The 26,433-nt window shown below is 40.3% G+C and overlaps 1 protein-coding gene across 1 annotated transcript; it reads right to left on the bottom strand.

Moving 5' to 3' along the window:
- Positions 1 to 1,504: 1,504 nt before the first annotated feature.
- Positions 1,505 to 26,333, bottom strand: LOC100589172 (adenylate cyclase type 10-like). Its single transcript, XM_030796554.1, has 12 exons — positions 26,210 to 26,333; positions 25,690 to 25,745; positions 24,767 to 24,950; positions 20,998 to 21,131; positions 20,180 to 20,308; positions 18,409 to 18,681; positions 15,000 to 15,335; positions 10,349 to 10,437; positions 3,601 to 3,718; positions 2,547 to 2,616; positions 2,125 to 2,470; positions 1,505 to 1,733 (listed from the first exon to the last, which is right to left on the bottom strand). Exons 1-8 carry the CDS (start codon positions 26,308 to 26,310, stop codon positions 10,418 to 10,420), a joined length of 1,233 nt encoding a protein of 410 aa, XP_030652414.1. The 5' UTR covers positions 26,311 to 26,333; the 3' UTR covers positions 1,505 to 1,733; positions 2,125 to 2,470; positions 2,547 to 2,616; positions 3,601 to 3,718; positions 10,349 to 10,417.
- Between the last annotated feature and the right edge of the window lie 100 nt (positions 26,334 to 26,433).

Below are 26,433 nucleotides of genomic sequence, written 5' to 3'. Positions count from 1 at the left end.
ACATGTGCATAGTATAATTTTGCTAGGGTACACAAGGAAGTGGTAACACTGATTATCTCTGGGGAGGGCAACTGGTGTCTGGAAGACAGAGATGGGAAAGAGTTTTTCACTGTTACACACTTGTTTCTCTTGAATTTTGTACCACATAAATGTAACATCTACTTTTAAATATAAAAGCTGAACCAATAATAATAGCTACCTGTCACTGAGTGCTTACTATATGCCCGGTGCTTTATAGTCATTTAATCTTCACATTGACAGTCTTTTGTCCTATTTTTAGGACAATAAGATATTTTAACTCCATCTAGAAAGGAAAAGGAAAACTTTTCTTTCAGAAAAGGAAACTGAGCCATATAGAAGATAAATTATATGCCCAAATGGATGCAGCTAATAAGCAGCAGAGTTAGAATTTCAACCCAGCCTATCTGGTTCCAGAGTCCTTGTCTGGACTGCTACTCTATATTACCTCCCAGAAATTTAAAGGAATGAGGAAGGAGGGCAGAAAGTAGGTGAGAAGAAGAAAGAAAGGGAGGGGTAAGATGGGAGGAATGCAAGGGGGAAGATGAAGGGAATAGAGGGACAGGAAAAAGAAAGGTAGCCAGAGGGAGAAAAGTGGAAGGAGGAAATGTATAGATGGCATGATTTAAAGGGTAAGTACAGGCCTCCCTTTCATAAACTTCTCCCTTCCTGTCCTTAAAGTTCTGATCTTGGCCATTTGAAGAGAATAGTGAGGACTGGGTACAGGAAAGCCTAGTTCCCATGAAAGCCTGCATAGCCTAACATAATCTCTGGAATCAAATCTGACTTATAAGCTCAGCTCTACTATTTTGTGGCTGTGTTTGTTGGGGTAAACTCTTTCTAGGCTTCCATTTCTTCATCTGTAATATGGGATAATAATAGTACCTGCCTCACATAGTTGATAGAGGATTTAAACAATGTATTTCAAGCACAAGCAAGTAAATAACGAATTGCAGCTATCATAACATTAGCAAATTCACTCTATGGACACTAGGTGATTGAGTTATAAAGTGTAAGAAATCAATGGGAAGATCATACTCAGCAGAAGAAACACCATCAAACAGATAAAGGCCAAAGATGGCAACTCCAAAGCGAAGAAAAAGGAAGAAAGCTAAAGTTATAAATACTCTGGCAACCTCACCATTTTACCTGGGAATGCCCCAATCACATAGCACAATGGAGAAATGGATTCCCACAGTCCTTTGTACCTCTCAAAAGACTCCTTGACTTCTTAGGAGCCCATTCCCCTATCTGTGCCAAAAGAGGGCAACACCAAGGCACTCGCACTACCAGCCTTCCTTAAGTAATGGCAATTTCTTTATTAGGGTCATAGTTTTTCATCTGCTAATGGATCTTACCTTATAAAAGATGGAATCAGTTCATCTTAAAGCCTTCCAGGCCTCCGTCTACTCCTGGTTTTAACTTCTGGTAGAGTTGTGCTAATGACTTTTAAAAGTTAAAAAAAATCTAAGTGGCATGTTTTAGAAAAAAATAGTCTTTTATTTTGATAAACATATAGATAGCAGTAACTATAAAGGCTAGTATACTTAATATGTACACTATATCTTTAAAAGGAGAATCTGAGGCATTTCCTTGTGTTATATACAATAACAGAATCATGGTCCCTTCAGGTTATTGTTCTTTTGTTTTAATACATACATCTTGAGTTTCTTCTGCATCCTTGTTCTCCTTGACATCAGCCACTCTGTCAAATCCTGAAAGAAGGAACACAAAGAATGCAAAAATACAAAGAATGTCCTCAGCAATTACAAAGTTAAATAGCAGCCCTGGGAAAGAAGATTTGCAGGCCTCTGAGGAAAGGAACTATATTCTTTCCTCTCCTTTTCTTGCCTAATCTTATCATTCACCTTCATAGACATTACATTGTGACTTCTAAGACCTTTTTCTCTCCTTAGTGACCATCCAGTTACTCCAAGGAAACAACCCAACTGCTTTGGCTAAAAGCAAGGAAGAACTTTCTATGCCTAAGGGTTACCAATACTGAAACAAAGAGCTGAGAGAAGCTGAAGAAATTGCTGTTTAACAATAGAAGGGATTCCTATCTGTCCAGGCAGGGCCTAGCACTAGGAAGAGGATTATACTTACCTTTGGAGCAAGGACTAACTCCTTATATCTGTGTGTCCCTTTTTATTTTAGAGGTGCAGCCTTTGCTTGTGAGTAAGAATCTGAGACTGTCTTTATGTCTCTCACACAAGGATTCCAGGAAGAAATGCTTACTCTGAATTCCTAAGTTTCTTTTCCAAGAGTTATTTTCCTGCAGAAATTCTCCTTTTATCCAAATCCTGGTCAAGCAGGTGTCAAAAGGTCTGATGCTGTTAGTTAGGGACATGAATTCTCTCTTTTCACATCTCATTACAGAGGCCTTAAGCTCAGATACCCACTGGTGATAGACAGGGCAGGTCACACATCAAGAGAAGAACTCCTTAAAGTACTGAAAGAAAAGGAAGGTCCATTAGCTCTGGGATGAGTGCTTCATTCTCCTAACATGCCACTTCATCAGAAATTACAAAGGTCCTCATTCAGCATATTCACTCATGGCTGGGGGAACAGGGAGGAGTTACTGATGGCAAAATAGGCCTGGAAAACAGAGGAATTGGAATGTGTTTTAGACTCAGAAGGGCTGTAGGGAGATGTGTCAAATTATAGACTGAACCATACAGTACAGGTCCACTGAGCAAGGCTAAATGTTAATATTTTAATGATACTGGGTAGCAGCTGGCAAAGGTGGAAAGTTAAGAAACCCAGTCCAGAACTAGATGCAATAATATCGGGAAGGATACATAAGGTAGGTAGAAACTTTCTAGGTGGAGAAACAAAGGATTCAAAGAGTAAAGGGATACAGAGCCAGTAAAAGGGAAAATAAGGAAGAGATGCAGGTGGTAGAAAGAGCACCATAGGGTAGAACTAAGTGAATCAGGTGTTAGTTGAAGGACAGCTGAGAAACAGTACCTCAAGGGTTTGGCTGCGAAGCTCTAGAGGAATATGCATGAAGATACCCTCTGGCATTTTCTGTAACATTAGCACATGGCATTCTAGGAATCGGACGAAGCCATGTGCACCAAATAGGGAGGCATTTGTTCTTTTCACCAACCGGCAAGCCTTGGAGAAATAGTGCTCAAACAGGTCCCACTGTGATTCCTGGGCAAACCTGGAGGAAAACAGTAACAGCTCTTAGCAATATCTGCTGCTTACCAACCATGACTTTTGCTTAAAATCATCACTTCTTTAAGGCTCTAAGACCTCCTGGACAATCACAATTGTGATGCTAGAAAGTGACCAAGGCTACTAACTCACATACAAGGAAACTTAAAAGGAGACTAACTATATTCAGCCTTGCTATGGGTTACTCTAGCAGTTAAATGTAACCCTAAACGTAACCCTTGACCTATAGGCCAAAACCTGTTAAAGGACAAGAGCCCTTCTAATAAGATGGGAGGGTATGGGAGGTGAATGGTCTTTAAAAGTTGGTTAGAGATGTTCAACAGTCCTGTCTGGTGGGGAGAGACAGCTTAAATGACTTAAATGTCTGTCCTTTTCCACAGCCCTTGAATAAGACATTACCACATGGCCAGGGAGGAGTGGACCCCCAGCATGACATTGCTCTGAGAGGTTAGAACACGGCTGTGCTCGTAGATTTGAATGAAATGCAGACACTTACTAAAGGGCCGACACAGCAATCCTGTGGACAGAGAAGGTAACCATGCTAGTATATGATATCAGTGTAGGAACCAGGGTATAGAAGGTATGTGATACAGGGAAGGAAACAAGACCCCAAAGGCAGACACCCCTGAATTACAACATGGTTCCCAGACTTTAAGGAGCCAGAGGTCAGGGGCAGTGGTCATGCCTGAGGGACAGGTTCATGACTGCCTGTATTCCAAACCTAGAGCCCCATCTGAGGTCTGAATTCCTCGGGAGTACAGCAGAGACCTGTGCAAGATTTACCTTTTCCATAGAGCAGCAGATCTAAGCACGCAGATTAAAAGCAGGCCAGGCCAAGAACATCATAACTCTGAGAAATGAGCGCCCACTGACTCTCCAGTACATGGACACACAGACCAAATCTGCCAAGAGAGAGCCACTGGGACCAGCTAGGGAGTGAGGAGGATGGGTAGGAAAGGAAGGGGTCTTACACCTTCACAGCAGCCTAACATCCTTTAGATCTCCTCTTCATAGCTCTATTTATATAGAGAACATCTAAGCCTGGGATCAGACCCATCTCTAGGCAAAGGAGGTGGGAGATTGCCTCTGAGGCAGTTTCCAGAGTCTTCAGCTGCTGCAATTCTCTATCTGCCTGCAGATTTTTTTTTTTGAAGAAAGTTTGTCCATGAGACCCAAGTACTGAGGAACATATAATAGCTGTGACTCTGCATTTCCACTCCTGACTCTTCCACACTTAAGATAATGTGTCTGGAGTGGCCAACGGAAGGATATCCCAGGGTGTGGAAATGGAACAGCATCTCCCTCTCCACTCTAAACTTCTCTGGGAAAACATACACACCCCTCTTAGGAAACAAATACAAATGACAGAAAATGATCTTAATACTTCTTCTTCAGAAATGCAGATCTGAAGAGAACTGAGAGAACCAGATTCTCCAGAGCTGGTTTCTTGAGGTGTCTGCATATCTCACGAGCTTGAAAACCTGAGGAGGTTCAAGAGCACCATGTGAGGTCTAGCTGTGAACATGTACTCTCTAAAAGCCCTAGACCCATTAGCCCTAGGTCCCATTACCCAGCTTGATGGAGAAGTCAAGATGGCCAAGGCAGAGCTTGGTGTAGGCCAGGGCCTGCATGAGCTGAGCTGTGGCCAACAACCCCTCCCTGGAGAACCAACATAAACTGCCTTTCTGAATGGCCATCTGCTCACAGTGCAGCCACTTGTCCTTGATGCCCGTGCTCTGGGAGAACTGAGAGAGCTCCACATAGGTAGAGACAACCTGCAGGGAAACAAACACAGGGTAAAATATTCCCATTGTACATTCACGTGACATTTCCATTTTGTTCTTTCCTGTGTAAGAGCCTATTATGGTGCCTTCCTGCTCACCCAGTCTAAACTCCTGGTATCCCACCACTTGCCTCCAACCCAGCTAGAAAAACATGCTCCTTCTCACCCCTACACATCTAATTGGATCATTCTCACTGCCTGTTCTTTAAACAAACCACTTTCTCTACATGCTCCTGCTTTTCCTCTCCAATCCATGACTTTCCCTTTCAAAACACTGATTAAACTCCCTCTTCTTTGTTTTCTAATTTAAGACCCCTGATATTTGCTCCATAGAACTCTTCAGGGCTGCTGCCTAGATCTCTATATAACTATGAGCACATTTGAAATAGTTAGTGCTCTATATAACTATGTGCACACTTGAAATAGTGCTCTCTTCTTGGAACACTGTCTTCCCTAGCTTTCCAGGATGCCATGCTCTCTTGGTTTTCCTCCTATCTCTCTGGCAACTTATTCTCAGTTTCTTTTGCTGGTTTCTCCTTACCACTCTGACCTTTTAACACTGGAGCTGTTAACAAAGTCCCTGGACCTTTTCTCCTTTCTATACTCATTCACTTGGTGTTCTCACCCAGTCCTGTGGCTTTAAACAGTATTTGCACACTGATGGTTCCCATATGTCTATTTCCAGCTCAGACCTCTCCCATGAACCCCAGACTTGAGTATTCACCTGGACTCATATTCACCAGACTTATCTCCACCTCGATGTCTAATGCACATCTCAAATAAAACATGTCTAAAGCCTAGCTCCCAAATCTTCCCCCAAATCTGTTCCTCCTGCAGACTTCCCTATCCCAATTAAGAGCATCTCTGTCCGGCTAGAAGTTCGGGTCACAACTTTTCAAATCATCCTTGATTTTTTTCTTTCCCTCACATCCCAGAACTGATACATGAGTGAATCCTGTTGGCTCTATTTTGACAAAAGACCACCCCCAACTTTTTTTTCCCTACCACAATAATCCAAGCCATCACCATCTCTTGCTTAGATCACTGCATTAGCCTCCTAACTGGTCTCCCTGCTTCCTCCCTTGTCCCCTTCAGGTTACTTTCAACACAGTAGACAGAATGATCTTACTAAAATATAAGTAGGTACTGTCACCCCTCTTCTCAGAACCCATTAATGGCTTCCCATCTCTTTCAGAATAAAAGCCAAAACTCCTACAGTGGCCTATGTAAGGTCTGCACCATTTGCCATCCCACCCCTTCCTGGTCCTTCTGACCTCATCTCTTGGTTCACTCTCCTCCTCTTCCTCCCCTCCAGTCATACTGTCCTTCAAACATAGAGTGTATGCCTTGGGCATTCACTGTGCCCTCTGCCTGGATACTCTACTCCCAGACAGCCTGGCTTTCTCGCCTCTTTCAGATATTTACTCCAATGTCACCTGCTCAGCAAAGCCTTCTCTGACCACCTTGTTCAAAACTATACCCCACCCCTCACCTCACAGAACCCCATATCCCCTTGCCTCCACTTTATTTTTCTCCACTGCATTGATTATCACCTAACACACTGTATATTTTACTTATTATATTTCCCTGGAGTCAAGATCAGTGCCTGGCATATAACAGGTGTTCACCAAATAGTTCGTTGTTGAATATGTGGATAAGACAGAGAGAAAGATAAGACACTGAAATGAGGAAGACACATTTCCTTTTGTTTTTTCCTAGGTCAGCAGTTTTAAATCTTTTTTAGATCACAGGCTTCTTTGAGAATCTGATGAAAGCTATGACCCCTTTTCTTCCCCCTGCCAACCCCCAAGGGTTCTTTTGAATATACACATAAAATTCTGCATTCAGTTCAGGGAGTTCACAGATAATCTCATACCTGGAAACCCATCTATAAACTGCAAATTGAGAAACCTCGCTTGAACACATGATCAGTGTTGTCTGGGTTACTGGAGAACCATGCTAAAACCAGGAACTTGGTTTCTGAGTGAGGTCCAAAGGTAAAGCAAGGACTTGCTTACCTGGGCTTCATTTGCAAACTCATCGGCTGAATTCTTCTGCATAAGAGTAGCCAGGCAGGCAAACCTGTAGCTACTGGCTGTGGCCTCCAGGTTATAGAGCTGCCAGAGTAGGGAGAGGCAATGTACCTGCTGCTGCAGGACTGCCAAATTCTTCTTACTGTTGTGAGGCACAGGGTGGTTAGCACACCATTATTCTTTTTTTTTTATTTTTTATTTTATTTTATTATTATTATACTTTAAGTTTTAGGGTACATGTGCACAATGTGCAGGTTTGTTACATATGTATCCATGTGCCATGTTGGTGTGCTGTACCCATTAACTCATCATTTAGCATTAGGTATATCTCCTAATGCTATCCCTCCCCCCTCCCCCCACCCCACAACAGTCCCCGGAGTGTGATGTTCCCCTTCCTGTGTCCATGTGTTCTCGTTGTTCAATTCCCACCTATGAGTGAGAACATGCCGTGTTTGGTTTTTTGTCCTTGCCATAGTTTACTGAGAATGATGATTTCCAGTTTCATCCATGTCCCTACAAAGGACATGAACTCATCATTTTTTATGGCTGCATAGTATTCCATGGGCACACCCTTATTCTTTACTAATGCCCAACGTTCCCTCCCTACAAGAGCTCCAAGTCTACTCATCATGGGGCCATCTACAGATGTTCAAATTCAGAAATAGTCCTTGGATCCCACTACTCCTAATCTCATATGCCATTTTAATTAATCTCTCTTGATCAGGAAAAGTTCAGAGAGAGGTTTCAAAAAAAGATTCATTCTTTGAATTCCTATTTGCTACACGTAATTGGCTGGGGGAGTAAGGTGGAAGAGTTAGAACTGTATGTTATACACTTATCTGTTACATGCATATATATAGGTATGCTGACTGTTACATGTCTTGTTATCTGCTTGTCTGTTAGATGCTTGAAGATTACTTGATAGAAAAAAAGTAGTTTTAGGTCAAAAAGGCAAAGCTCAGGCTAGTTAACTACAGTTTTAGGAAGGCTTCTCACTTCTCACTAGGGTCATTTGGAGGTTGGCTCAGGGTACAGGAATGCCAACACTTTTCCAGGAATGTCTGGAAAAGGACACCAAACCAGGTCCAACGGAAATTCCTTTTCAGCAGTCGAAGGGCTTTCCTAGCCAATTTTTTGGCTAAAGTGATATGTCCCATGTTGAAACAGACCCGGAGATGGGAAAACAAGAAGAATTAATGTAAATATAAGGTTTTGGATATAACACACTGTCTCTTTCATTTTGAGATGTGCAGTTGGGGTTACTGAGGTGCTAGAGTGAGCTGAGCTAGAGCATAGCCTGGTTAGCAGTCACCCTAACAAGCACCAGTATGGCCATACGTGAGTAAAGGGTTTAGAAAATAGGATTATGGAGAAAGTATCCTCTTTTCTCATCTCCCACACATTTGTCAGTGGGCAGTAGAGGAAGGCTGTGATTTAAAATGTGATGCTGCTAGACTGAGAAGGGATCATTATTTGAGTGGAGACTCAGATGCTCTCACATGACATAGAAAGCAACTATAATATCACCAAATCCTTTATCTCTCTTCCTAAACAGGTTGAATCATAGTAGATGTGGGGTGGGAGCTGGGGAACTACCTTGAAGTTATCCTGTATCTTCACATTCTAAGGTTGAATCCCTCAAGAAAGTGATAAAGTCTACGTGATTCTAGAACAAAGAACAGTCTTGGGAGGACTGTACAATAACTTTCTCTTATAAAGGGAAAGAATAATTATTTAACTTTGCTCTGAAGACCTCTTGGTTGAAGCATAAATAATGCAACAATGTGACAACTCTAATATTCCCTTTGGCCTTCAAGATATTATGTACATTAAGTTTACTCTCCTAACCAAATTATCTTAAGGTTTACATTAAAATTAGTTTACATATACTCCAATGAGCAAATTAGTTTATATCTACTTCAATGAATATGAATGGATAATTCACAAAAATACAAATGATCAATAAACTTAGAAGAATGATGTATCTTATTAAGAGAAACATATTAAAACAGTATAACTTTGTCTAGGAATTAGCAAGGTTAGAAAAGACTGGTAGTATCTGATGTTAGTAAGGATATGAGGAAATGGAAAAAACTTGAATTGATATAATATTTTTGGCTGGCAATTTGGTAGTGTATTTGTGAATTTTAAAATTGTGTCTTAGCATTGCCACCTTTGGAAATTTCTCAGAAACACTCTCACAAGGGGAGAAAGAAATACTTAAGAAGAATACTCACTGTAGCAATGTTTATAATAATCCCCAAATTAGAGATAACCTAAATGCACCTGAAGAAGGGAAGACCTAAGCTATGATCTAGCCAATGGAGTACTTGGCAGTTGTAACTATGTGGTGGATCAGTATGCATACCAATATGTAAATATGTTCCATCTGTACTATTAAGAATAAAAGCAAGCTGCAGGAGCAAGAAAATGTAGAATATGAGCCTATAAAAAAATGGAAAACGATGATATGGCTGTTCGTGTACAGTTGGTGGAACATGCATACAATTATTAATTATGGTGGGGGGTGTAGGATTAGTGGGAGCTCTTTCACTTTCTACCTATATTTCTATATTTTAAATGTATATAAACCTTTTATCACATTATCACATTTATAATCATACACAAAAAACAATGAAAAGATTTTAAAAGAAATAATAGGGTAACCCTCAAGGAGAAATAGCTGGCACTTCAAGGTCACCCCCTGTCCTCACCTCTGACAGAAGACGGCAGAAAGTGGCCTCCTCAAACTGACAGATCTTCACCTTCTGTTTTTCAAAAATGAAAATGCTGAGGGTTGGCCCAGAAGACTGCTTGCCTTCCTCAAATAAAAGAAGGCCTCTAAACAGGGCAAGGGATAAATAAGCCAGATTAGGATTAGGATGATGCTGGGGTGAGATTAGGGCAAAGGCTAGAGTAAGGTTATGATGAGGGTCAAGATCAGAATTTGAAACAGATTTGGATTTCAAGCTAGAAATGGAAGCTGGACTGCTTGTGCAAGAGTCAGGGGCAGTGCTGGCACGGGTTGGTGCTATTCCACTACCACATTCCCACTGCATGTTTTTTCCTAAATCCTTTCTAGCTCTTCTCTCTCTCCTACTTTCTTCCACTTTTCACTCATGGTTATGATTGTAAGAGATCTCAATCAAATTCTCAAAGTAAAAGGCTCAGCTGAAGGGCAGATTGCAGAGCCTGCTCACCATATAATTATCTGACAGGTCCAAGGAGGCAGCCGCAGCCTCCAGCAGGTAATAAAATGCACAGGTGGTTTCTCCAATGACCAAGCAATGCTGGGTGAGGGGTGAGAGCACTAACTTCAGGATATCCTTACAGTGACAAGGCTTTGTGGTCAACAGGTCTTTCTCAGGGCTGGTCTGAGCCAGCTTCCTCTTCACTTGATCTAGGAACTCTTCCTCTGTTCTTCGTGGAAAGAAAATGAAAAACTGAGAGTGGCCACCTTTATTGAGGCATTACCGGGTCTCAAAGTCACTTTTTCCAGGAAGCCTTCCTGTATCATTCATTAATTATTTATCTATCCTTCTCCTCCATTACTCCATAAAATTTTAAAGTCAGGGACTACAGCTGTGACTGCAAACTCTATTAGGAATTTTTAAAAGCCAAAAGCCAATCTAAATACCTCAATCTAAATGGGGAAATACCACACTTGAATAGTTAAATAACAACTAAATATTAAATAAAACATAAAAATGATACAAAGCAATAATAATACATTTTTTCTGTTAGCATTTTTGAATTTTCTAATACATTTTAATATTATTTTATATATCATCATCTAATCCTACAACAACCCTGTCATTCAGGCAGGCAAAAATTACCTCTTTTAGGTCATTGAGGCTCAGAGAGATTACATATAGCTTCGTAGCTACTGAGAAGTCGAACCAAAACTAGAGCTTACCACTCTGACTACTGATCTAGTGTACTTTTCACGGGCATGCTGAGCTCAAAAGTCAGCTCTCTCTGAGTTATAATGATCTAAAAAAGTGGAGACTGAGGAGGGCCTTGAAGGATGGTCAACATATTGATAGGTAGAGAGATGTGGAGGTCACTCAGCATTTAACAAGGGAGAATTGTGTGAGCAAAGACACACAGGTTAGTGTGGGAGTGGTTCATGTGGAATAGATTTTTGTTTGAAAACAGTAAGAAATCAAGTTAGATAAGTGGGATGGAAAACTGTATATAGAGTGGCTGGTGAACTCCAGGCAGAGACATTGAACACTGATAGGCATTAGAGACCCAGGAGGTACATGGTTAGGAAATGTATGTTCATTTTAACATCATCTGGGCTAAAATAATTAAGAAGACAAATTTATAGCTGGAAATAAATATGCTACATATAAAATGCACTTAAAAGCTATTAAAATGCTGGGTGTGATGGCTCACGCCTATAATCCCAGCACTTTGGGAGGCTGAAGCTGGCGGATCACCTGAGGTCAGGAGTTTGAGATCAGCCTGGCTAACACAGTGAAACCCCGTGTCTACTAAAAATACAAAAATTAGCCAGGCGTGGTGGCATATGCCTGTAATTCTAGCTACTTGGGAGGCTGAGGCAGGAGAATCGCTTGAACCTGGGAGGCGGAGGTTGTAGTGAGCCGAGATGGTGCCACTGCACTCCAGCCCGGGTGACAGAGCGAGACTCCATCTCAAAAAAAAGGTATTTAAAAAAAGTTTTCTCAACCATTAAGAAATAATTTCCCGCTGGGCATGGTGGCTCACACCTGTAATCCCAGCACTTTGGGAGGCTAAGGCAGGCCAATCATGAGGTAAGGAGATAGAGACCATCCTGGCTAACACGGCGAAACCCCATCTCTACCAAAAATACAAAAATTAGCAAGGCATGGTGGCATATGCCTGTAATCCCAGCTACTTGGGAGGCTGAGGCAGGGGAATCACTTGAACCCGGGAGGCGGAGGTTGCAGTGAGCCAAGATCACGCCATTGGACTCCAGCCTGGGCAACAGAGAGAGACTCCATCTCAAAAAAAAGAAGAAAGAAAATAAAAGAAATAATTTCCCTATAGAGAATCAAAAATTGCCTTTCCAAATCTTCTCTGTTAACCTTAATACTGGGCTAAGTACAAGAGTCACCACTCCTCATCTACAAGTGACATAAGTGGCTCAGTTTAATGGTCATCTTTCTGTCACTTTTGGTCCCTCCATGTTCACCCTCAGCATCTCTGTCTACCTGCAGCATTCACTTGAGAAGGCCTCCTGAGTTCTGGATGGTTTTGTCTGGAACTGAAAACTATCTGTAGGGAGAAAAAAATATGATTAATTCTCCATGTGTGGATGAACTGAGGACATTTTAAATTCCTGACTACCTTTCTTCTGCAGTTTACAACACAAAATTAGGATGGTAGTTTGTAAATTCCTTCACAACTACTTGTGATTCAAATAGTAACTCTCTTCATTCCCAAACCTTCAAACTAGTTCTGATTTTGATGGAGGCGCTCAGTAGTTTCAAAATGAAGGAAAAATAAAGAATGTGTCTATCTTGGTTTGCTGGCTATTACTAATAGTGGAAATCCTTGAATACATATGGATCAAGTTCATGACCAGATCAGAGTGAAGTGTAAAGGCTAAAACCAAGTGAAGAAAATTGTGACAGTATAAGATACCACAGTTCCCTAGTCAGTGACCAAGAGAGCTTTCCAGTTTTACCTAGCAGGCTTTTAAATAGCCTTTATCCTACAGATTTGACTCTTCTTCTGAAGCTGCCTTCTAATAGATCACAACAGCAAATATTAGGAATGATGTTGAGATGTTACCCATTGGAACTCACAGCGTGGATGGTGGGATTGATAAGGAGTCTAAGAGGGCTGTTTTAGGGAGGATTTGGGTTAAGTAAAAGGACTGGCTTGCTGATGATAATAATGTTAAATCACAGCTAAGATAACTGAGGATATTGGCAGCTCTACTGCAGTACATAACTCCAAGAGGCACCATCATATCATAGCTTCTGTAATAGTACCCTCTGGAGTCAGGCAGTGCCTGGTCTGCAATGGCAATGCACAAAGGCCTCGGGTCTGGGAAGCCTCCTTAGGGTTCTGCTGGGCTGAGAAGGTCTTGAGCCTTTTTCCTATAGATGGACCAGGCTGTCTAATCCAAAGCAAAAAAAAAAAAAAAAAAAAGACCTCTTTTTATTTTATTTTATTTTTAATGTTTTTGAGATAGAGTCTTGCTCTGTCGCCCAGGCTGGAGTGCAGTGGCGCGATCTTGGCTTACTGTAAACTCTGCCTCCTGGGTTCACACCATTCTCCTGCCTCAGCCTCCCAAGTAGCTGGGACTACAGGTGCCCGCCACCACGCTCGGCTAATTTTTTGTATTTTTAGTAGTGACGGGGTTTCACTGTGTTAGCCAGGATTGTCTCGATTTCCTGACCTTGTTATCTGCCCGCCTTGGCCTCCCAAAGTGCTGGGATTACAGGCGTGAGCCACTGTGCTCGGCCAAAACTGACCTCTTAAAAGCAAAAAAGTCACACAGGAAATATGAACAATAGCACAATTTCTTCACAATACCAGACTTTGGAAAGCACAACAGGTGCAAATGCACATAGAGCTCATCAACCAATGACTAATTGCTCCAAGTCATTGGTCCACCTTCATAGTCATGATGTTATAGCTAGAAGAGGAATTGTATCATACACCAAATCCCTCATTTTAGCCTTTTGCCAACAACTATCTTCCATTTTCCACATACCATCACCCCACCCCCAATACCAAACCAACTCCTCTTTTATCAAAGTAGGGAAAGAGCATTTGGTTGGGTCTTGATAGCTATCTTCAAGTACGGAAGAGAGTATAAGTATGAAAAATGGGTGAAACTACAAGGAGGCAGCTTACATCCTGATGAAAGAAGAAACTTTCTGACAGCTGGAGACAATGAGTTGTTCTGTAAGGTAAGATAACTGAAAAGGCTAAACAAAGATGAATGAACTCATCTGGGATGCAGTTTAACAGGCTATGGTGAATATCTATTATCTAATAAAACCTTCTTCAGGTAGCTAACTCCTGCTTATCCCTCAAGATGCAATTCTGACATGATCTACTTCAAAGGAGAATCTTCACTGACATACTTCTCTGGCTGAGTTAATGGCCCCTTCTCATTTTCATTGCTTTTACCATGCCATACTAGAATTCTCTATCTATATGTCTGTAGTAACCCCAAAACAGATAGCTTCAGGAGTGCAAAGACCAAGGCTTATTCACACCATATTCCTTAGTATAGAATCTGATACACATAAGGACTCAATATGTGTGTACTGAGCTGAAAAATAATAGTAATAATCAAAACAATAGCTAAAGGGTATTGAGCAATCACCATATGTCTGGCACTGTTCAGAGCACACTACATATTTTAACTAATCTAATCCCCACAATGACCCAGTAAAGTTGATATTATTATTAATTAATTAATTCATTTATTTATTTTGAGACAGAGTCTCACTCTGTCGCCTAGGCTAGAGTGCAGTGGTGCAGTCTCAGCTCACTGCAACCTCCGGCTCCCAGGCTCAAGCGATTCTCCTGCCTCAGACCCCCAAGTATCTGGGATTACAGGCGCCTGCCACCATGCCCGGCTAATTTTTGTATTTGTAGTAGAGAGGGGGTTTCACCATGTTGGCCAGGCTGGTCTTGATCTCCTGACCTCAAGTGATCCACCCGCCTCAGCCTCTCAAAATTGCTGGGATTACAGGTGTAAGCCACTGCACCCAGCCCATGAAGTTGGTATTATTACGTCCCCAATTGATTGAGGTTAAGTAACTTGCCCAAGATTGCCAGTCAAAACAAATATGATGTCTAAGGTAGTTTTTAACTCTGAGATACATTTTTTTTAATCTCTAGTACTTCAGGAATAAATAAGTGGTTCTTTCTACCTACTTTTCTCCTTTAATCTGATTTCAACTTTTTGATGAAGAACTGTAACTACATGAATACCCATATATCCTCCTTCTGCCTCCTGGGTTTACCCTGGGGAGAAGGCAGCTGCAATTTTTCTGTGATCACCTGTGTTAGCACTGAGCCAGTATCTCTGTAAGTACAGAATCGAGAGGTTCCCTTGGAATTCTTAGTAGAACAAACTGCAAAACGATGAAAGGGGACAAAGTCTCCTTCATGGCAGCTCCCACAGCAGCAGGCCAAAACTTGGAGAAAGCAGGCACATTCAAGGTGCAGAGTTATCTGTTGTTCCTTGGGCCAGAGCTCCCAAGCAGCTGCCCGTAGCAGAGGCACTCCAAATTCCAACACGTCAGTTTGTGGTAGGGATAATTCTTCTTGTAGCCTGAGAAGAGAGGCTGACCCACCATCTGAAATTTAGGAAAATCTAAGTGAGATTTTCCCTTATAATGCTTTGTGCTTCAATATGGCAAACTCCCAAGCACATGGCTGCTAGTGTGTAAGAAAATTCTATTTACAACTCTAGGCTAATATTACTGCCTCCTTTGTATAAAAAATTTTGCACCATTCTAAAACTGGAAGCATTCCCTTTGAAAACTGGCACAAGACAGGGATGCCCTCTCTCACCACTCCTATTCAACATAGTGCTGGAAGTTCTGGCCAGGGCAATCAGGCAGGAGAAGGAAATAAAGGGTATTCAATTAGGAAAAGAGGAAGTCAAATTGTCCCTGTTTGCAGATGACATGATTGTATATCTAGAAAACCCCATCGTCTCAGCCCAAAATCTCCTTAAGCTGATTAGCAACTTCAGCAAAGTCTCAGGATACAAAATCAATGTATAAAAATCATAAACATTCTTGTACACCAATCACAGACAAACAGAGAGCCAAATCATGAGTGAACTCCCATTCACAATTGCTTCAAAGAGAATAAAATACCTAGGAATCCAACTTACAAGGGATGTGAAGGACTTCTTCAAGGAGAACTACAAACCACTGCTCAATGAAATAAAAGAGGATACAAACAAATGGAAGAACATTCCATGCTCATGGGTTGGAAGAATCAATATCATGAAAATGGCCATACTGCCCAAGGTAATTTATAGATTCAATGCCATCCCCATCAAGCTACCAATGACTTTCTTCACAGAATTGGAAAAAACTACTTTAAAATTCATATGGAACCAAAAAAGAGCCCGCATCGCCAAGTCAATCCTAAGCCAAAAGAACAAAGCTGGAGGCATCACGCCACCTGACTTCAAACTATACTATAAGGCTACAGTAACCAAAACAGCATGGTACTGGTACCACAACAGAGACATAGATCAATGGAACAGAACAGAGCCCTCAGAAATAATGCCGCATATCTACAACTATCTGATCTTTGACAAACATGATAAAAACAAGAAATGGGGAAAGGATTCCCTATTTAATAAATGGTGCTGGGAAAACTGGCTAGCCATATGTAGAAAGCTGAAACTGGATCCCTTCCTTACACCGTATACAAAAATTAATTCAAGATGGATTAAAGACTTAAGTGTTAGACCTAAAACCATTAAAATCCTGCAAGAAAACCTAGGCAATACCATTGAGGACATAGGCGTGGGCAAGGACTTCATGTCTAAAACACCAAAAGCAATGGCAACAAAAGCCAAAATTGACAAATGGGATCTAATTAAACTAAAGAGCTTCTGCACAGCAAAAGAAACTACCATCAGAGTGAACAGGCAACCTACAGAATGGGAGAAAATTTTCACAACCTACTCATCTGACAAAGGGCTAATATCCAGAATCTACAATGAACTCAAACAAATTTACAAGAAAAAAACAAACAACCCCATCAAAAAGTGGGCGAAGGACATGAACAGACACTGCTCAAAAGAAGACATTTATGCAGCCAAAAAACACACGAAAAAATGCTCATCATCACTGGCCATCAGAGAAATGCAAATCAAAACCACAATGAGATACCATCTCACACCAGTTAGAATGGCCATCATTAAAAAGTCAGGAAACAACAGGTGCTGGAGAGGATGTGGAGAAATAGGAACACTTTTACACTGTTGGTGGGACTGTAAACTAGTTCAACCATTGTGGAAGTCAGTGTGGTGATTCCTCAGGGATCTAGAACTAGAAATACCATTTGACCCAGCCATCCCATTACTGGGTATATACCCAAAGGACTATAAATCATGCTGCTATAAAGACACATGCACACGTATGTTTATTGCGGCACTATTCACAATAGCAAAGAGTTGGAACCAACCCAAATGTCCAACAACGATAGACTGGATTAAGAAAATGTGGCACATATACACCATGGAATACTATGCAGCCATAAAAAATGATGAGTTCATGTCCTTTGTAGGGACATGGATGAAACTGGAAAACATCATTCTCAGTAAACTATCGCAAGGACAAAAAACCAAACACCGCATGTTCTCACTCATAGGTGGGAATTGAACAATGAGAACTCATGGACACAGGAAGGGGAACATCACACTCCGGGGACTGTTGTGGGGTGGGGGAAGCGGGGAGGGATAGCATTAGGAGATATACCTAATGCTAAATGACGAGTTAATGGGTGCAGCAAAACAACATGGCACATGGATACATATATAACAAACCTGCATATTGTGCACGTGTACCCTAAAACCTAAAGTATAATTAAAAAAATTTTGCACCATTCTAAGAGTGATACTGACCATATCTTGTATAAAGTACAACAGAGAAGAAATGATCAGTGGTACAAAAAAATCCTGTACTTCTATACCACTGATTTCTTAATTGTTTCTCCTAAATTGAGGTTTTACTTCAAATTATTACAAATGTCAAATCACAGGAAATGCTCTGTTCAAATATAGGGCCCAAACATATTTCAAAGTCAAACGGAAAGTATTTGTGAATTATATGTGCTTTGGGTAGTCCATGCTACCATCTTATTCCTTCATGTGGAGAATTCGAGATTGCAAGCTATTTTTATCTTGCTTTGTTCATATCTGTTTCAATGCCACATGTGTTTGTCTTCCTTGTGAGTTTCTGAAATTGGGGATGGTTTATCCTTTTATCTCATTCTTTGCACCTAGAAGCCAATAAAAGATTATGTCAATATTTTCTGAAACAAAAATCAAAACACAAATACTAACACCTGGGTTAAAAAGGAGCTAGAATTCCTGAAATGAAGACAAGTCTGAAAATACAGGATATTTTTTCACTATATCTATGTCTCTTTCATGGTTTAAATGATAATTTTCTTTCTGTTTCTTAGCCATAGGCTTTGAGAGAGAGACCCTCAAACTGGGTATGGTGGTATGCACTCATTGAGCCCAGGAGTTACAGCCTGGGAAACATAACAAAACTCCATCTTTAAACAAATGAATGAGAGAACCCCTTGATATATGATATCGATGGTCTTTCTGAACACAGATACCCCCACAAGGACTCTTTGTTCAGACCTGAGAAAAAGGGAACAGCCCTTCCTTACCTAACTTTGTCTTCTTGTCTTTGGTTCCATCAATGATGTCGACAGAGGAAGGCACTAATATGGGCTCAGCAGGAAGCTCTTGGCTCTTGTCAGACCAGCAGAGCACATGTATATCCGCAAGAGCTCTCAAGACCTGAAGTTGCTTATTTTTATCCCAGCCAGGCAGGAGGTGCTGCAGCAAATCTATATGGAAGGAGTGACCAATGATTGCAGCACACTTGACCAGCAACTGTTCCTCTGGGCTCAGTTGATCCAGTTGGCTTACTGCTATTTCTGCCAAAATCGATCAATCAGTCAATCAGCAGTGAACAAGATTTCTACAAATCTAGAATATATCATGTTGAAAATCTGTACAGTTTTTTTTTTAAATAAAGATGTGCTTTTCATCTACCCCTGTCTACTGCTCCCACCTTGATCCTCCCTTCTCCACTTAGCCAAACTTCTTTGCTTATGCTAAGAATAACCTCTGCTTGGGAAACTGAATTTGGACTGGGAAAACTGAATGAACTGGTGGTAAGCCACAGATTTGGGCTTCTTTGGGTATAATAATTCTTGTAAAAGGTCATGCCTCTTGCAGAGCCTGAAAGTGATGCCTGTTCAGGCCATTATAAGAGATATGGCCTTTAGTTGGTCCATGAGGCCTCTAAGCACCCATGAGTCATGGTTTCATTCCCCACAGCTGAGCTATTACTTGAGGTTCCAGAGAATAGCCCCTGGAGTGCTATGTAAATTCCTGCGAAAACTCTCACTGAAGAAAAGTACCTGCTGCTGTCCTGTTAGCATCCTGTATTTCCTTCTGAGTAAGAAAAGCCATTGCTAAGTATGGTCTATCATAGTTCTATCAGTGTAAACTGTCTAGTTGAACCTAAAACCTCCAGAGTAAAGAGCTTATAATATAATAGCTAACAGTCATGGAATATTTATTATGTACCATAATTTATTTAATTTAATCCTCAACTAGCCCCATGAGGTAGGGACTATTATTATCCTCATTTGACTGATGAGTGAGAAGTTGACTAACTTATTCAAAGTTCCATAACCGGTTAGTGCAGGAGCCCATGGTGCCCAGGGTTTTCTGACTCTAGAGCCCTGGCCCTTAACTACCATGGTGTCCTGAACTGCTGTTTCATGTGTGTGTCTTATTTTCTCAACAAGACCATACTTTACTTGAAGGTATGCTTGTTCATTACAATATTCCTCAAGAGGGCTTAGTATTAGTACCTTGCCCACCAAACACTTGAATAAAATATTAAAATAAGAAAAATTCATTTCTAAGAAGAACATCCCCTCTCCAACTATGCCTACCCGATTCTGATAGCTTTGTTATTCTTTATAGCATCAGTCATTCTACTTTGCACTCTTTTTTTATTAAACTCTTGCTATGTGTATAACATTGTATCTTCACTAACACCATGGATTTTCTTAAAGCTTAGCAACATCATCTCCTTTGCTTACTGTCTACTCTGGAACAAGAATATGCACAAAGGGAAACTCAGGACCTATTTTGTATTAAATAATTGGAAAACTTGTCCAGGTCATCAGTCAGCCCCAAAGAGAACAATAAGCTCGCTTAAGTAAAACCTTACTCAAGTAGCATTACAAGTCTTCAAAGAGCTCTTCAGGCCATGCCAGAACTTATTTCTAGAAGGTAGATTTCTTTTTTAGAAGAAATGAAGCCAGAATGATAATGAGAGACTACTCAACCACTCACCAAATTACTAATTGCAATGATATCTGTAATTGGTTCACTTGAAGTCTTCAAGGGACTTACCTTTCAAAAAGGGTGGGAGAAATACTGTATCCAAGTTCACATCATCCTTGACTGTGCAGACATAAAGTTCCTGGCCTTCTTCAGAGTTGGCAGGAGAAATACTATACATTATGGGTTTCATGGCATTGGCTATAAAGAAAACAGGCTATGACTGAGGACAGCACTATTCTCAGTGACTGTAGTTTTAAAGGCACAAAAATACAATAATTTAGTCAAAAAAAAAAAAAAACCTAAAGGATGAAGATGACTGGAGTGTACCATAGTTGAAAGTGTTTTACCCCACCTATCTGCCTGTTCTCTAATTTTCTCTTATAAACTGACAACATTCTCTGTACCAATCGGTATCTTACAACTAATCACTATTCCTGTTCACCTTATAACAGCTCTTGCTTCTATTACATCACAGCTCTGGGATGCCTTTCTGCTTTTATACATACTTCTACCCTTTATTCCTCTCCTAATTTCCTCCCTTCTCCCATCCCCCATCCAAATCCTCAAGTCATCCTTCTCATCAATAGTGTACAATTCTTTTTTCTGGACTTTCATGTTTATAAATCCTAATTTCCTAGCCCCACCTCTTGGGCTGCTTATAAAAGGAACTATTGTAGATTCATTGGATTAAGTTATTCGAGGCAAATCTTGAGTATTTTCACCCTAATTGTATAAGATTTGTACAGTGTGCTTATCTGGGAAGGCCTAGTGTGGCCCACAATGTTAGCAAGGAAAAGGTATGTACCTCGTAAAGGCCAAGTAATGTCATGTTGGAGAATGAACTTCAGCAGCTGGACCAGGGTAGAACTCTGGGAAGCTAAGCTTACCTGAGAGGGTTTCCCACTTGCTGTTTTCCTCTTCCTCCTTTTGTAGGTCATGAAAGAGCAACATGTCCTTAGAGAGAAGGTCCTGGCATAGGACCTCACAATAAAGGGGGTTTCCAAAGCACCTGTGAAGGTAGCTGCAGGGAGGTAAGTAAGGGAATGCACATTAGAGATGACCACTTTAGGGGAGCCAAGTGTAACAGTACTTCATTCTGAGGAATCTTCTTTTGTTAAAGTCAGCTCTTCATGACGTACACTAACAGAGGGGGACAGAGGCACAGAAATGTAAAAAAGTAATTTCTGATTGGCCTTGAAATGCATCTTGGCAATAACTTTTCTTTCTCAACTGTTTTTCTTTTATTGATGTTGAAAGGAACTAACGTCCCCTTGCTAAAGGGTCTGGCAGAAAGGGGCCTTATCACATATAACTGAAGCCACCCAAGTCCTAATTGTCTTGTGAAAACCTGGGTTGATAGCCCAGGGAGGCAGCCTCTTACTTGATTACAAGAAGACTGTCTCCCTTAAATCTAGTCTCGGGGCCTCATCATGGTTACTAATGCCATTCTCTCCCCCAACTCCAGTAAGACCTGTGCCTTCTCATTTATATTACGGCACTGGTTCCTCCCTTAATGAAGTGCTCAGTTAGTCCTAGCCACTCACATCTGCAGATCTTGGGCGACGCTCACCACCCCTAGTTCCCAACATGCCATTCTCAACAGCGAGGTTGTTGCCAACTTCGAAATAGGCATAAGGATAGCTTGAGGGCTCTGCAGGAAATGCTTGGTGCAGCCACACAGGGTGAAGATACGGGTCAACGTCATCACCATCATGATGGGCATACTGGAGAGCAATGTTTCCAAAAACTCCCAGGAAGCTGCATCCATATACTGGGCCTCATCAATGAGGAAAATTAGTGGTGTTTCCCTCACTGCATGGAAAGAACAGCAAAGAAACAATAACGACCTCTGATTAGAAATGAAATCACCTGGTTTTCAAATCTACCATGAATTTTCCATCAATAATTTAAATAAAATGTTAACACAGGCTAGAGTTTTCGGAGTAAAATGTATTCTAAGTCCAGGTAATATTTTACTTTACAAATATAAAATCTAGTTCCTAAAAAAAGTACTGGGTTTCTGTGGACAAGAAAATATTCTACCTGAAACATGAAATAAGCATCAAAATATTCTCCAAATCAAACTTGAAGCTTTCAAATATTTCATTCTGGCAAAAGCTTCATTTGTATGGGAACTCATAATACCTTAAAACAGCAATTTCCAAACCAGGCTATGCATCGGAATCACCTGGGAGTACTTGCCAGCACTCCCAATTACCAGGCCCCACTCAAACAGACTTTAAAAATCTATTTACTTTTAATCACATTCGGAACTCCCACTCCACTCTCCACTGCCTCAAGTGACCATTCTAATGTGTTTATTGCATAGTTCTTTGTTTTTATGGTGTTCTTATAAAACAGGCATTGTTGTTTTGTCAAGTAATTGTTTTTATGTAAATACAACTGTATTACAGATCTCATTATTTCTCCCTCTCTTTCTAACCAGGACTGTTTTTAAGATCATTTCATATCACTATGTTTTCATATATTCCCCATTTCTAAATTCTGCATTTTATTCCATCATGTTCATGCATGCATTCATGCCCATACCTCCCTGGCCTCCACACTGTTAAGAACATACTTTTTGAGATATATACCCAGGAGTGGAATTGCTGGGTATAGAGGATACATGTTATTAAAATTTGGCTAGTTGCTTTTAGATTGCTTTCCAGAATGGTTACATCAGTTTGTGCTCATACAGATTTTTGATTCCATAATCCTAGGTTAGAACATGAGTATCTGCATTTTTAACAAATAATAGGTAAAACAGCTATATAACTGCATTTAGAAACTACTATTTTAAATTAAACTACTAAAATTTTATTTAGAAACAGGATCTGGAAGAGCAAAGATCTTTTCTTGTATGCCATGCTGTGTTGTAGGATGAATCCAAGCTTAAAAGTAGAAAATAACAATGAAGATATCAGCAAATAGGCGGGCCAAGAAACGCCTGAATCAAAGTGTGATGTGGACAGATTAAAATAAACATAAACTATCTCCATATATTAAGAGTTAGTGACATGTAGTGAAAGTACCCACCTCCTGAAGTATTTTAATAAAACACGCTTTAACTTTCTTTTGTCTGGCCACGTCATCCATGTGCAAAACTTTGAAGAACAGAGGAAACTGACCAGGAAAATTATTACATGTTAGCATTTAAAATGAAAATCTAATAAAAACATGCAGGTTCTCCAAAGGGAACACAAGATAATTCTATTTTGACTGAGAATGGGTTTCTGCAAGATTGAGCACAGAGTTACAAGGGCCAATCCAACATTAATATATAGTTCAAAGGATGAGATAGAAAATTCATGAAGGGTTAGAGACATATATCTATCTCCTTTCCATACCAGACTCTAGTAAAACCCTTAAAGGGTTATGACTAAGGAGTAAATGACAGGTTGAACTTAGCAATGACAGTTTGGGCAGCTCCAGTACCCCAGTTATTCCAAGTATACCAGGATGAATCTGTACACGAGACTTGTCAGAACAAGACGCAACAGACATCACATAACATTGTTTTTGTGCTAGGCTGAGGCACATGAACTACCAGGAACCTGAGAGCCAAAGAGAGATGACTGCTAATCTACGTAGGCAAGGGTTTAGAGTCCCAAGCAAGGCCTATCTTAAGAGAGGGATATGTTGAGGGATTAGACAGATCTTAGTGTTCCATTCCAAAATACTCTGCAGGGTGAGTAGATTAGGAGAAGTGATAGAGGATAAATAAAACAAATTGTGGACGAGTGAATTTTTAGCTTGTTCACTACTGGAAACCCCATAAACCCTAGACCTCTGAAGGCTTTTGAGATCCAGATGCTGGTTTCAAATGATATATTCTGTGGTAAGGGAACAGGAAGGTAGGGTTAAAAAATAAAGAAATTGTAACCAACTCAAGAACACATGGATATAATTCCTGGGGATATGCCACTGGTGAGGGCCACCTTAATGTATTTAGTACTTTAAAATATACAGTGCAATCTCTCATATACCATCTCCTTTAAAATTCACATAAAGACATACAGTAATATAATTGTTATTTCACAGATGAAAAAGCTATGACTCAGAGAGGCTAAGTGATTTGCTCTTGGACATAAAACTACTAAGTGTCAGGTTCAATACTAGAATTCACTCTCGTCAAAAGGAGAAAGCCTGAGTTTTGGTATCGAAAGAATTTCAGATCTTGGTCCTACCACATATGTATATGTATATCCTCAGGTTATTAGATTAGAAAACAATCCTAGGTCTGACTATCCACAAAATATAACAGTAACCCAATTCAGAAAGCCACTGCCTTCATTACCTTCACAAATAAGAGGTCATTAAAAAGGCAGTGAAATTGTTCTTCCACTATCCCACGAAGCTGTCTTTGTAGGCACTCTTGCCGGTAATAGGCTGGGCATGTATCAGTCTCAAAGAAGATGGCCATGAGGGTCTGGATGGCATACAAGCACTGCTTGGAATCTGCTTCCTTCAGCATCAATGGCAACACCCTGGTGAATATTACTATGGTCATCAGGAGTCCCCTGTACGACACGTAGGTTACTCACTTCACCAGTCCAAGAATGCTGAATCTAATGACACAAGAGTCTCACTAACAAGAGAAAGAGGCCCCAAGAGAAGTAGGCTCTGACTAAGTCAGAAAGCAGGAGTCTTTACCTATGCCCTTCCTTCTGTGCCAGGAAGTTTATTTCGGCCAACAGCTGGCTTTTTCCATAGCCTTTTCCACCTTCATACAGAGCTGCTTGTCTCTTCTTCTGGTGCAAACACCCTTGCTGTGCCATTTGGAAGGCTTCCAATTCTTTCTCCCAGTCTGTAGAGAGACAGGGAGCACCTAACACTCCTGGATATCAATAATCAACATTATTGACTGTTCCAGGCTTTTTGGTAGATACTGTATTGATTTAAATCAATTTGCAAATCTAACTCTCGGAATGGCTTTTTCCCTCCAGAATTCCCAGAAGAATCTCATTCATTGAGGGGGCTTCATATCTCTTTCCAGAAAATCAATTCTGAGCTAATATATGCTGGTCTTGAGGGCTTATTCCAGAGCCTAAGTAGTAACATTCAGAAAAATTAGGCACCTTGTGGACACGGGTGTCTCTTAGCTTTTTGTAAAAGTTTTCTTAATAACAATTTAGTCTTCAAAATCTGTCACTACTATGTAAAAGTAATGGACTAATAAGTATAGACTAAAATAAATACAAAGATAGGGAATATATAGTGTGGGTGACAACAGTCTTGGTGCCATTTTCACTATTCTAAGGATGATGAATTTTTCTCTAAAGATGATCCACAATAAGCTGGTCCGATTTCAATAGCTAAACTCTGACTTACAAAGATTATTACTAAATGTTGGTGTTTCTCAGGCAATTATAGGACTTCACCTGAAATCTGAATATTTGACATGGAAAAGAAATAGTAAATCCTCTTCAAAATGAATATAATTTCACTAAGAAGATTACTCTCTATTTTTTAATAAAACTTAAAAGCATTTAGTCTTGCACTGTTTTGTTTTTTAAATCACATTTAGCTGTCTATAGCTGAAACAAATATGATTTAAGTTACAAAAGAAAACATACCTAACAAAGGGTGATTTTTGTTTCTCTTTCTTGCCAAATGTCTTTTTCCAAACATTCTGGGAAAAAGAACAAAGTGAAATGTATCTGTTAAAAATAGATTAGGAACAGCTGTCTTCACAAGCAAATACTTTCAGATAATTAAGGAGGTACAGATTTCTGAATAAAAAGGTTTTTAAAAACTAAAAATTTGGGGGGAGCGGGAGTAAAGAGGGAATATTATTGATTGTTCCAGGCTCGGGGAAGTAAATGAATGGTGAAGTACACAAAGAAAAAAAGAACAAAGAAGATCTGGGTTAGTGACCTATTACTATTCTCTTCCTGTTGGAGAACAGGATGTTCACTGAAGAACTAGCTAAGAGCTAAACATAAAAGCTGAATCTCTCAGACACTAAACACTCCTTTTGTGTGTCTTATTCCAGCATGCCAGTACTAGCAGCATCTTTTTTTTCCAATTTCATGTAATCAAAAACTTATTGTTCTGTAAGAGATGAGAATGAAACTATCACACAATGATACTCACATACATCTTCTGTGGCCAAGATATTTATATATCCTCCCTGGGTTGGAGATGTTTTTCATTATTTTCTCTGGGAGTTTCTTGAAGTTGTAAGCAGGTAGCATGGATCTTAGATACGTTACCTCATCATAGGATACCAAACCTGGATAAGCAGTTATCATTCTGGCCTCAAGACTCACTTTTGGGCCAATAACCGTGTCAGAAAGACAGGTGGAGAATTTTTGGAC

This window comes from Nomascus leucogenys, chromosome 17 (genome assembly GCF_006542625.1).
Source record: "Nomascus leucogenys isolate Asia chromosome 17, Asia_NLE_v1, whole genome shotgun sequence".
Taxonomy (NCBI): domain Eukaryota; kingdom Metazoa; phylum Chordata; class Mammalia; order Primates; family Hylobatidae; genus Nomascus; species Nomascus leucogenys.
The sequence above is the reverse complement of the archived record's forward strand: the minus strand, read 5'-3'. Positions and strand labels throughout refer to the sequence as shown.

What these genes read in the sequence shown, in the direction of transcription:
- LOC100589172 (XM_030796554.1), bottom strand. Translation starts at nt 26,310, where the DNA reads ATGCTACCTGCTTACAACTTCAAGAAACTCCCAGAGAAAATAATGAAA. An exon ending in GCACAGAAGGAAGGGCATAG is followed by an intron (nt 21,132 to 24,766) that starts GTAAAGACTCCT and finishes ACCTCCCTGCAG; the next exon opens with CTACCTTCACAGGTGCTTTG. An exon ending in GCAGCTGCCTTCTCCCCAGG is followed by an intron (nt 10,438 to 14,999) that starts GTAAACCCAGGA and finishes CTTTCCACGAAG; the next exon opens with AACAGAGGAAGAGTTCCTAG.